The sequence below is a fragment of the Phoxinus phoxinus genome, assembly GCF_949152265.1.
Source record: "Phoxinus phoxinus genome assembly, chromosome: 3".
Taxonomy (NCBI): Eukaryota; Metazoa; Chordata; class Actinopteri; order Cypriniformes; family Leuciscidae; genus Phoxinus; species Phoxinus phoxinus.
The window spans coordinates 10,145,838-10,158,279 of NC_136878.1; the positions used below are offsets into that span (position 1 = coordinate 10,145,838).

The 12,442-nt window shown below is 36.4% G+C and overlaps 1 protein-coding gene across 1 annotated transcript in view; it reads right to left on the reverse strand.

The window, feature by feature from the left end:
* galnt9 (polypeptide N-acetylgalactosaminyltransferase 9) overlaps positions 1-12,442 on the reverse strand; it is an 84,938-nt gene that overhangs the window by 33,767 nt on the left and 38,729 nt on the right. The window contains 1 exon segment of the mRNA XM_079607852.1: positions 4,964-5,161. Within this exon segment, the coding sequence (XP_079463978.1) occupies positions 4,964-5,161 (198 nt within the window).

Here is a 12,442-nt window from a genome sequence, read left to right on the forward strand (position 1 = left end):
TTTTCCTACAAAACTTTTAGGTCAGATGTGAGGTTTGATGTGAGGCAAACACAGCAAGGGGCAAGAACGATTCTGAACCGCCTCTGAGACTGTCAAATCTCCACAGACAAAAGATCTGTTGTGTTTCAGGAACTCAAGATGAATTTGTCATTGAATGTAGTTTTTGGTGCATTTTCTGGTGGGTTGAAAGTGAATTGTTTGTTGGCTAACCACAGGTGGGCTGCTTTTGAAAGGCTAATGAATGCTAGATGCACAAGCATATACTGTGATCCATTATTTAGATCACAAAGAATGACAAAAAAAAAAATCACATACAGTATCTAAGAGTCTTTTTGTAAACAGTGCTGTCTTACGGAAAATGTTTTACCTACATCAAAATTGATTTAATTGTGTTTCCCCCACAAAGTTTGGTTTAGGTTTAGTTACTTGTAATTATGCATAATTTACTGGGTACCTAAAATAAGGTTTCATTAGTTAGCAATAGTTAACTACTTTAGTTACACAAAATACAGCATTGTTTAACAGCAAGCACAGTTTTCAGTTTACAGTGACCCCAAAAAGTATTTGGACACTTAAAAATGTCTTTGACACAATTTCATTGTGTCATATGCAAATACTCTATTTCGATTAATAAATACTGTAATAAATGTATTGCTCACGTTTGTTAATACATTAACTAATGTTAACTAATTAACCCTCTTGAAAACACAGATTTTCTATCAGAGGGCTCCTAGTAAATTGATTATTTTAGATGACTTTACAAAAATGTATCTTAATTTTTACATTAAATTATCTTTTTCTGTTGATCAATGCCAAAAAGCCCAATTAAGAACACTGTGATTCAAAGCTCTAAAACAACAAAACATGTATAATACATAAGCACTTTTAAGCATGTTTATAAGCTCTTCATGTGCACAGCCTATCCAAGGTGGTCTTTCTTGAAAATGTTTTGTGGAATATCATAAGCATTCATGGCGTATATCCCCATAGAGCGACTAATTGCTTATTTACAGACATTTGAACTGGACTGTCCTTCATTTAACAGTAAACATGAATCATTTAAATAAACCCTGCTGCAGAGTGCTATGAGTATTGGGATTCTCAGTGCTGAATAGCCACAGGCTAGCTGAGCTGCAGTGGATACACCAAGAGCTCGAGAGAAGTAGAGCTGGAATGATTTCCAATAGCGCACCGCATTGACATACTGCAGGCCTGCGGGCGGCCATTTTGAACCTGTCAATATGAGCACTTGAGAAAAGGGCCGCATGGACAGTGACTGTTGCCTTTTTCTCTAATGAGATTTTGTTCAAACATTTAACTTATATTGTTACCTCAGGTCATATATGCATGATTTGTTTTTAAATTGAGAAGTGAAGTACAGTAGGAATCGATCTTGAGAGATAAATCATATTAATCTAAATTAGTTTGGAAAGACTCACTAATAAAGATCCTAAAGCTGTAGCTCATCTGGTGGAGCATGGCGCTAGCAACACTCGCTCCTGAGTTTAATTCTTAGGGAACACACTCGCTGATAAAACATTTATACTTTGAATGAACGAATGTAGTTAATGCAAAAAAAATGTGTTAAAAGGTGTTTTAGTTCATAATTCATAGGTTTATTTAATTGGAATTTTAATTAATAAGTAAGTAAGATTTTACTTTAAAAAGGTCTTGATTTTGTTTTTGGTGTCTCCTACAAAAGGTTTTCATGCTTGAATGTCCAAAAAAAACATTATTTCAGCACCTCTCTTCCCAGTCTGTCAGAAACGCTCTGGGGTGCGTTTCCCGAAAGCATCGTTAGCCAACTATGGTCGCAAGTTCCGTTGTTATCAGCATAGTTCAACGATTTGGTGTCTCCCGAAACCATCGTTCCAACGAACGTTCGCAAACAGCATCGCAAACTTGTGTGGTTGGAACGACAGCCCTCGAGCTGTGGTTAGAAGCAGAGTTTCTAGTTTACATGAGATGTAGACTGAATAAATCCTTACCTTTAGCTAAATAAGCAAGCTGACATTCAGTACAACCAGTGTTATTTATTCAGAATACATACAAATGTAATTTACGTCTTTTAGTTTGTCAAGAGATTTAAAGCACCGCTTTTGAAGACTGCGCATGTGCGAACGTGCTCTACTATGTAAGAACGAGCCAAATATTGAGTCTAGTAATAAAGCAAAATAACTGAGAATTTTTTTTAATGGTCTTCAGATGCCATGTCTGTAACTTATATGACAAAATCTAGCGTTAATTCGATCTCAAACAGATTAATTAAAATAAGTTATTAGTCCACCACGCGCGCGACGTCATAAACCAACGTGGTTGAACGATACTTTGCGACATACGGTTTCGGGAAACAGTCGTGACTAGCTAGTTGATTTCTCCAACGATGCATCGTACTATGGTAGTTAAGCAGTGAGCTATATAGTTGTACGGGAAACGCACCCCTGATTAGTTCCAGTCTCTATGAAGCCCCTCCTTCCGAAAAGCGCAATGTGCTCTGATTGGTCAGCTGGACGAGTGTGTTGTGATTGGTCAACTCCTTCAAGCATGTGTAACCGGTTCTACTCGACCCACTCCGAGCGGGATACGAATCATGGTCTCCGGCGGGCAATTAACAACGAGGCTAAAGACCTTTTGGAGTGACTTATGCTTTGTAACTTTACAGATGTTTTCATGCTCAAACAGCAACATTACAAACTAACTAAAAGTTTAAAATATAAAAAAGCACAATTGGTGCTTTCGAATACAGTTCAACTGGCGGTATTCTTGCAAACATCCATTTTGTGAAGATTTGTGTCAGTAATGTTTAATATACATGAAAAAAAATTACATTTAGATTCTATGCGCTAAATACAACAAAAAAAATACAGTATACGTAAACTTTAGGTAGGAATAGTTATAAAAGTGTATGAGAACACCCTGGCTCTGCAAATCAAAAGCTCTTAGGGTATTAGATATTTCTGGAGAAAAAAAAAAAAACTTTTCAGTAACCAATATGAGGCATCACAGGGATCAGCTCCAGTAATACTGGGCTACAGGCCTAGTTTCTCTCTCCAAATAGCTATCAGTCAGAGGCATGAATAATGAATGGGATTTCTGCTGTCCTGATACTCTCACACAATAGCGACCTTGACCAGATTTCATACGAAATGAAAAAGTCCACTCTTTTCTGGCAGGGTATATCCATCTCTTTCAGGGGTTTAGGACTGAGCTGTAACAAAGCTCATTTCACCAAAGTTGGTTTTAAGCATAAAATGAGTATCTCACTGTAGAGGCTCATGATTTGAGAATTGTAGCATGGTAGGGCTGGGCGACATCAAAACTGTGGCTTCGGTATGAGACCATCCACTGATACTAATTGTATTAAACATATTTACACTATCTGCAATAATCTTGCATACAGTGATCCCAAAGCGTATTCTGAAAAACGTACAATGAAAACTGAAATTCATTGCATTAGTGCCATATGCAAATAAAATGATGCTATCCTTCTATCTATAAATGTATAGGATATATATGCAATTAAATTCAGACATTTTTAAGTGTCCAAATTTTTGGGACACTGTAAACTGAAAACTGTGCTTGCTACAGTATATTTTTTTAACACAAATATGCCACTTATTTTGATATTTTGATATACGTTGCAATAAGCTTTATGCATTTTTAATTGTAGTTTCAGCGTCCTAATACTTTTTGGGGCCACCATAGGTAATATTTGAACAAAAAATAGATTTCATACTTGTAGAGCTTTGATTATGATTAAACACCAAGTTCAAAAAGACTTGTGATTATATAAACAGTTATAATCTCAAATTTGACAAATGCACTCATTTACATTTATACTTGGCATACACATTTGACATTGAAATTTATACATTATATTTGGCAAACGCTTTTAACCAAAGCATTCACAGTATACATTTTATTAGTTCATCCATTCCCTGGGAATCGAAACATTTCCATGATCTTGGTGTTGAAAATGTTTGAGCTAAAATTCTGAGTAGCATCACATTGCCGTCCAGGGGTGCGTTTCCCGAAAGCATCGTTAGCCAACTATGGTCGCAAGTTCCGTCATTATCAGCATAGTTCAACGATTTGGTGTTTCCCGAAACCATCGTTCCAACGAACGTTCGCAAACAGCATCGCAAACTTGTGTGGTTGGAGCGACAGCTCTCGAGCTGTGGTTAGAAGCATAGTTTCTAGTTTACATGAGATGTAGACTGAATAAATCCTTATCTTTAGCAAAATAAGCAAGCTGACATTCAGTACAACCCGTGTTATTTATTTAGAATACATACAAATGTAATTTACGTCTTTTAGTTTGTCAAGAGATTTAAAACACCGTTTTTGAAGACTGCGCATGTGCGAACGCGCTCTACTATGTAAGAACGAGCCAAATATTGAGTCTGGTAATAAAGCAAAATAACTGAGAAAAATTAGAAATGGTCTTCAGATGCCATGTCTGTAACTTATATGACAAAATCTAGCGTTAATTCGATCTCAAACAGATTAATTAAAATAATTTATTAGTCCACCACGTGCGAGACGTCATAAACCAGCGTGGTTGAACGATACTTTGCGACATATGGTTTCGGGAAACAGTCGTGACGAGCTAGTTGATTTCTCCAACGATGCATCATACTATGGTAGTTAAGCAGTGAGCTATATAGTTGTACGGGAAACGCACCCCTGGTCAGACACCAAAAATATCCGAAATAATGATCTCAAACTGTGGTAAACAATGGTACTTTTTAGTACTGGTATGCCGTGCAATTCTACAGTGTTGACAGATTTTTTTTTTTCACACTCACACGCTTCAGGGAAACGAAAACATGAATACATGTATTGCACATGCAGGCTAACGCCACCTTATCACTTCTAAAATATTCATCTCTTATATCACTGGTCATTTATATTTCAGAGAATGTCCTCATGCATTATGGAGTGGACCGCTGGATGCCCTTACCTGATGGGGGCAGTCTCATCTCCTTTGTCCAGCCAATCCTGCGGTGGGATGATGTACATGCACCAGAGTCCCCAGTTGTAGCCATGAGCTGCATTAGCATATTGCTGCACCTCAAAGGTGTTGTACTTGATATTATCTATCGCAGGGAGGATTATCCTAGTGTGATCTTCTTTCACTCTGGTGAGGATAGGCTCAGCCCTGAATAAGTGATAGAGATCAGAGAGAAAGAAGAATAAGAGAGAGAGAGAGATCGGGAGTTGAGACATATTGAGCTTTTCTTACTTCCAGTACAAATAGTGGCTGTTAGATTTCCTGCTACACAGAGCAACAGAAGTAAAAGCAAGTGTTAGGATGTCAGTGTGAAATGTTCTTACATTTTCTTAAAACATTCTCCAAAACGCCTAGGCTGAAAGCAGGACTGGTGAGGGAACTACAAACATTCCACAACTGAGAAACAACACTTGCCTGTATTAATCTTCTCAGATTTCATCCATATTGTCCACACAAATCAAATTTTTGAATGTCATAGGAATACCAAATTGATCCAAATATTTAATGAGATTGATGAATAATTAAGGTTGTTGACAAGGTGTTATATTCACATTTTACACTGTGCCTTTTTGAATCTGTGAAAATAAATACAATTTTGTACATCACGCAGTACACATGCGTGATTGTAATGCACAAATGCCTCTTGTAAACTGACATTGAAAATAACCAAAACAAATCAAATGCTACTTTCTCATTCAATTCATTCATCTAGTATACAGCTTCTGTGTTTACTTTAAAACCCATGTGGCTGTTTCCAAGGATAATCTTGGTTAGAAAATTGATTCTGTCATTTTTGTAAATAAGCTTGTATTCCATTATCACAACCGGTGTTGGTTTAAAAGGAGAACAATCAAGCCTGGCAGCGTGATCATCACATATTGACATTTTCAGCAGAAGCAAACACCAGACTGACAAGAAGACCTGCAAAAACGTTCTGTCAGTCCCTCCCATCAATGTCCTTTTTGTCCCTTCTCCACCTCGCAAATCATTTTTCCGTCGCTCTTTGTCTTCTGAATGTACTATTTCTTATCTTTACATCCTTTTTTGTCTCTTCCTTTGGTGTCCTTCGTCTTTTTTTGAGGTCATCCTCAAAAAGCTCAATCACATTAAGGTAATGATCAACACGGAGACATGAGTTTTAATAGGGCTGTGAGTGGGGCTTTCGGAAAATAAAATAGCCTACTAAAAGGCTTCTTAATGTAAGTGTCCAATTAACAAGAAAAAAGGGGCTTTAAAAGGGCTGCATATTGGTATCATATGGGACAGAGGTCTTTTTATGGGGAATGGAGCAGGATTTCCATGGATAGAGCGACACAAGTTACATAGTGTTACCTTTTGTAACATTGCAAATGTCTTTTTTTGTCATTAATTTTTCTTCTTTAATTCATCCTTGCTGAATAAAAGTATTAAAACATTTTTTTTTAAATCTGTAACACTTTACTTGAAGGGGTGTGCATAAGACTGACATGACACCTTCATAATCATGACATAACACATGTCATGAATATGAAGGAGGTTTTATGCATGTTTATGACAACTGCCATTAAGTGTCATTCGCTCAATTCTAACATTTATAAATCAAATATGACATTGTTTGAGATGTCTTTGTTATGATAACTTGACATTACCAAGACAACATAACCTGTCAATATGTCTGAAAATTATTAATGATCAAACTTAAAAACCCACTTAGCTTTATGGGTTAACATTACATTAAACTGTCATGTGGTTGGTTTTGACATTGGCTGTCATGAGGCCATTATAACGGTGTCATGTATACTTTTCTTGAACTACAGTGGTACACATTGAATTTGTCATTCAAATTACAAATATTGTTATGTTAACCCATAAAGCTAAGTGGTTTCTTAAGTTTGATAATGAGTCTGCAATGTCATGTTTATGACATATTTATGACAATTTATGTTGTCTTGGTATTGTCATGTTGCCATTACCAAGACACTGACAGGTTATGATGTATTGGTTTATGTCAAGTTGTCACAACAAAGACATCTCGAACAATGTCATATTTGCATTATAAATGTCATAATTAAGCAAATGACACTTAACAGTTGTCATACACATGCATAAAACCTCCTTCATATTCATGACATGTGTTATGTCATGATTATGACGGTGTCATGTCAGTCTTATGCACACCCCTTCAAGTAAAGTGTTACCAAAAAATCTTACAGACCTTAAAATTTTGATGGGTAGTGTATATATACCCAGAAAAATACATTTCATATACAGTATAACAACAGGATTTTTGACTTTTTATTCATAGATGAGGATGAGAATAGGATTAGAAAATGTCACAAGCCAGATTTTAATTTGACTCACTCATGCAAAAATATATATAAATGGTAAAAAAAACAAAAAAACAGAAACTAAAACCTGTCAATCTACTATTCTAATACAGACGTCTCTATAAACCAGATGGCTGCTCTTTTTCACGAAAGCCTGGTCCTGAATAAGCACGACACAGCACATGTGGAGAATGCGAGGATGTACTGATACGCTACCCTTGCAAGAGAAACCATCCCTCTTATGAACCCATCTATTCATCTTCTCTGTCCTTGGGCCGCTGGCGTCATAACCTGGACTAGCTACATGTAAGATCCCAAAGGAGCCCACTCTGGGCTATAAAAAACCTGTGGTGTGCAGATAAGATTCCACACGTGTAGTCTGCTCTATTGGTTATCCTGTCTTGTGCTTGTGAAAAACAATTTTAATCTGATCATTTGCTTAGTAGAATATCCATAGTAAGCTGAGATGCAAAGAAATGTTTTAATTGAGTGAAAAAAAATCCAGTGTCATATATTATACAATGCTATAGCAATATGAGGAAACATGGCATGTAAATAACCAAGCACATCAGCTTTCCCTGATTTTATCATCCTATTTTATAGGGCCCTAGTTTAACGACGGAAAAAATGGTCTGCGCGCGCGGCGCATGGTCTAAAAGGGTTATCCCTATTCTCGTAATGAGTAATGGGTGTGTTTTGTGTGTAATTTCCCATTCCCTTTAAAAGCCAGTTGCGCTTGCACCATGGCGGATTCGCTATTTACATGGTGGAATTTGCAAGCGGAAAGACTGAACGCGTCTCCAGAGGGATCTCCAAACGGATCTGCTCGCGTGCGAGGTTAAAGCGCGCAAGCAGACCATCTACGGGACAAGCCAGATTCCACCATATCTTCATGTACACAAAATTCATCTTTTACATTGTAATCCTTTTATTTTTGTTTGTGTGCTGCTATGCGTCCCTGTGTGTGTAATAAGCAGAGTGTACGCGCGTTGTAGACCCGCTAGGTGGACATTACTAACGCAAAATTGCTATATTTCAGTTGCCACAAAATAGCAATGCGCCAACAATGAACTGAACAAAACTCGTTTTCAGACCAGCACGCCCATGGGCGCAAATGCATTTGCTATTTAAACAAAATGACAACTGCTTCGGGCTGAAACTAGCAAAATACACTTGTGTCGCGCCTGGTGCTGCATTGCATAGGGCCCGTAGCCTCACGTCATCACTGAGTGCTAATATGCATACCCACTGAATGCAAGTAGGAATCTGTAAAACTAGTGTTATGAATGGAAATGTTACAGCAAACATTCCTTTCACTCCAGGATGTCACATAAGAGAACAAAAACAATAGAAAGAGGGGGGAAATTCATCAAAACACAACCTTACAGTATCAAAGAGCCATGACGCGCACTAGAGAGCTACATAAGGCTCAACTCAAAACAAACATATCAAGTGCCACAAAAGACAGTGTGAAGGGAGTAAACAGAAGGAGAAAAAGAAGAAAAAAAATGTAGAATATAGACAGGAATAGGAAAATTAAAAAGTAAAAAAATATGTTGCACTGCCTCCCCTAAGATGAATGTCCAATTTTAAAAACTCCATCCTTATACTAACACAGCTGCCAGTAATTGCTAGGATTAATTACAAAAGGGACTCTCTTTGGTATACAAGACGGGGTGTGCAGAAGGGCAACAGTGATCAGTTCTTTCATTACCCACAGGACACGCTTGGATATTTCCAAAATAGATGAAAATGCCAGACACGAAATCAGAAATAATAAATCTGAGAAAAAATATTGAAGGAAAATCTTGTATTAACAGCCTTAGATTGACAACCATATGCATCATCGATGCCACATTTAAAATGTCAGGTTTATTAATGATATTTTGTTTTGGTTTAGTCTAACATCATTCCTTCATGTACACTTTATGTATATAATGTCTCAGACAAAAAACAAATCTGCATGCATCTTATACACAGTGGAGTCCAAAACGTCTCCAGGAATCTGATATATGAAATGTAATTTAAACATTGAAATAAACAAAAAATACAAAAAGTACATATTTGGGGATTTTTAACATTATAAAACAAAGGAACACCACATTAATAAAAAATAATCATCATAATTTGCAGATCAACTTTTCACTTGTTATGCTGATAAAATAATTAGTCAGGAAAATGTCTGTATTAAATATGAAAAATGAAGAACACAAGCATTCTCAGTCTCAGACAACATTCACAGTTAACATTGTTAACAAAAACTACCAAAAATTGTTTTTGGTAGCAGAAATAACGAAGATATAGCCTAAATATTAGATACAAAAAGTTTCAGTAGGCTACTACAATAACAAACTAAAACTGAAATAAAAATAATTAAAAGTATATAGAAATGTAAAAAAAAATAATAAAAAAATACAAAAGCACATAACAAAATAACAAAGCTTAAAATTATATAATAAATACTATAACGGTAAATAACACTGGTATTGTGGAATAGATGTACAGTCTGTTCAATGATCAAATACTGAAATGTAGATGCAACCTGGGACTTTAAAACGTACAATCCCGCAACCCTCTCACAACCACGTTTTCATTCAAGTCAACTTAAATATGGCGCCTACCTTGACTAAGGTCCATGGGGTACATCATAAATCACTTAGTCGAAACAATAAAGCTCTGTAGCCCATGCACAGTCTCGGACAATTTGCTGAGTAAACGGATCTCTATCACCCACATGCTTGACTTGGCATGTCATCTTATGGAGGTAAGTCCTGCTATCTTCCCTGTCTTCCTCCCTTTACAGATAGTCCAGGAACACAGTCCTTAGAGATTAGCCCTAAATTCTCCACAACTGATGAAACTCCTGTGTGACATATCCAGAATTAGGAAAGTTTCTCTCATGTGCCTCTATCAGAAAATGAAATCTTGCCTCATTCACTGCAAAGATCCCATGAACTGCTCGTGTCTGCTTAGTGTGCTGGGAATAGTGCCTGGTTTAAAAAAGGTTAGTCTAGGGCAAAATGTTCCCCAAAGCTTTTTATTCCTGTAGTAGGATGGAGGATTTAATTTTTTACATGCTGTTTTTAAGCACATTATGAATCTGTTGAGCAGCTTAGAAGCTGGGAAAGATTTATCGCCTTTAGACATGTTGCAGCCTGTCACGGTAAAGCTATGTTAGCCTCATCCTGTTAAATGTTTTACTTTTCCCCCTCCTAAATATTTATGAAATGTTCCCAAGAGCAAGTCCATCATCCTCGCGGTATCTGTGTGCTCACTTCATAACAATATGCTCTAAAAATACATAAGCTCAATTTAAACCGTAAACTCATTATTAGTTTGAAATTGGTCCCTTGCAGTATCATCCATATTAATTAACTATAAACACAATGATTAATCACTTACCAAATATGATGAATGATTAATTTAACTTTCCAATAAGCCGACACAACTAATTATGTATAAATTCCTTCAATGTCAAGGTATATTCAAATCACATCTTACTAACTGGTGATTTCCTGGACAGAGACTAAACCCACTCTCCTGATAAATCATTTAAATGTGGATTAAAAGTATTTCTCTATAATGCAAAATCAGCAAAGACCTCGACTAATGTTTGAACATAATTTTAAGTCAGGATTACTAGTTTCAGTAAGCCAGACATCAGCTGGTCCAAACTGCGGTTTAGTAATGGGTCGATCTCACCAACACATAAAGTGACTAAAATAAAAAGACAGATAGAAATAACAATATAGATAGAAAGAATGATGGAAGGAATGAAAGAAAGAACGACATAATTATAGAACGGCAAAGTGCACGAGATAGAGATTTTTAGTTTGACTTAAGTGTCTGAATACTTTTTGGCAATAATGTATATGCCAAAAAAACCTACCAAACAAACAGACTTAACCATGCTAAAATAGAATAGACTATTTATTTATTTGGTTGTTTTACAATAGATGGAGAATGTGTATAGGAATCAAATACAAGCTGAACTAACTGGCTATGTTGGGTATGATTAAGCTGAAAGTCTTTTATTTTTCCAGTATTGGTATCATTGGTTCTGGAGGTCTGGCTGTGAACATTTCACTGTGAGCTTTTAGCTTCATTTTGCAAATAGCCAACTGTGTTTGTACTTCCAATTGACTGACTTCAAAAATGCTCATCCCTCATACTTCATTAGCTTTAATCACTTCAGATTTTTCATCTGGAGTTCTTCATCAAGTTCCAGTAGATTAGTGTGGTAAAAGGTGAATCCACAATTATGTAAAGCAGCTCTAGAAAGTCTTCAATGGTGCATGCAAGCTAACCTGTCTGTAGTTCTGACAATATCACACCAAAGGCTCTAAAACAGCACAAACAAAAGCATAATGACATTTTACCAATGTCACACTCTTTTCCTGTGTTTACATTCGCTTATTAGAAATTTTACACTTGATTTCAAACCTTAGTAAGAACACGAATTAAGCCTTCACAAATAGTATTGACCAGACATTTGGCTCCAGATACAATTAAACCATTAAGTGAACCACAGATTTAAAACTGTCAAAACTGTTAGTGGAATAGCCTAGTGGTTAAAGATTTGATCTGATAATCAATAGGTTGTGGGTTCAAACCCTGCACAAAGGGGAATCTATAAACTATCATCATGTGGCCTGTAGCAAGACACTTAGCCTGATATTGTTCATGCAACAATACTGTACACTGATAAACTGTCAGCTAAATGACAAATTTGAAATCGTTTTTATCCTGAGCTTCACTTTCTGAAATAATAAAAGCATCTAAGAAACGATTGATTAAGAAACCGAAAGGTGATTTCAATAGTGCAAACAGAAAGGCTTTCATTGGGAGGAACAATGCAGTGAATCCTTGGAGGTTTCCTTGAAATGTTCATGTGGGCTCCTGGAAAGGTCATCCTAGTGAAAGCCATGTATTGATTAATGTTTTCATTGAGACACTGAGGTCAGAGTTTAATGTGAATCCCATTAATCATTATTTTGAAAGTATGTGACACCAATTATTGAATTTTTGCTTTATTGATTTTTGAGAGTGCCTTTCTAACCAATAAGCAACTGTGTGGTACATGTCAGATATTATATTATAGAAATCACTCCTCCACGAAATC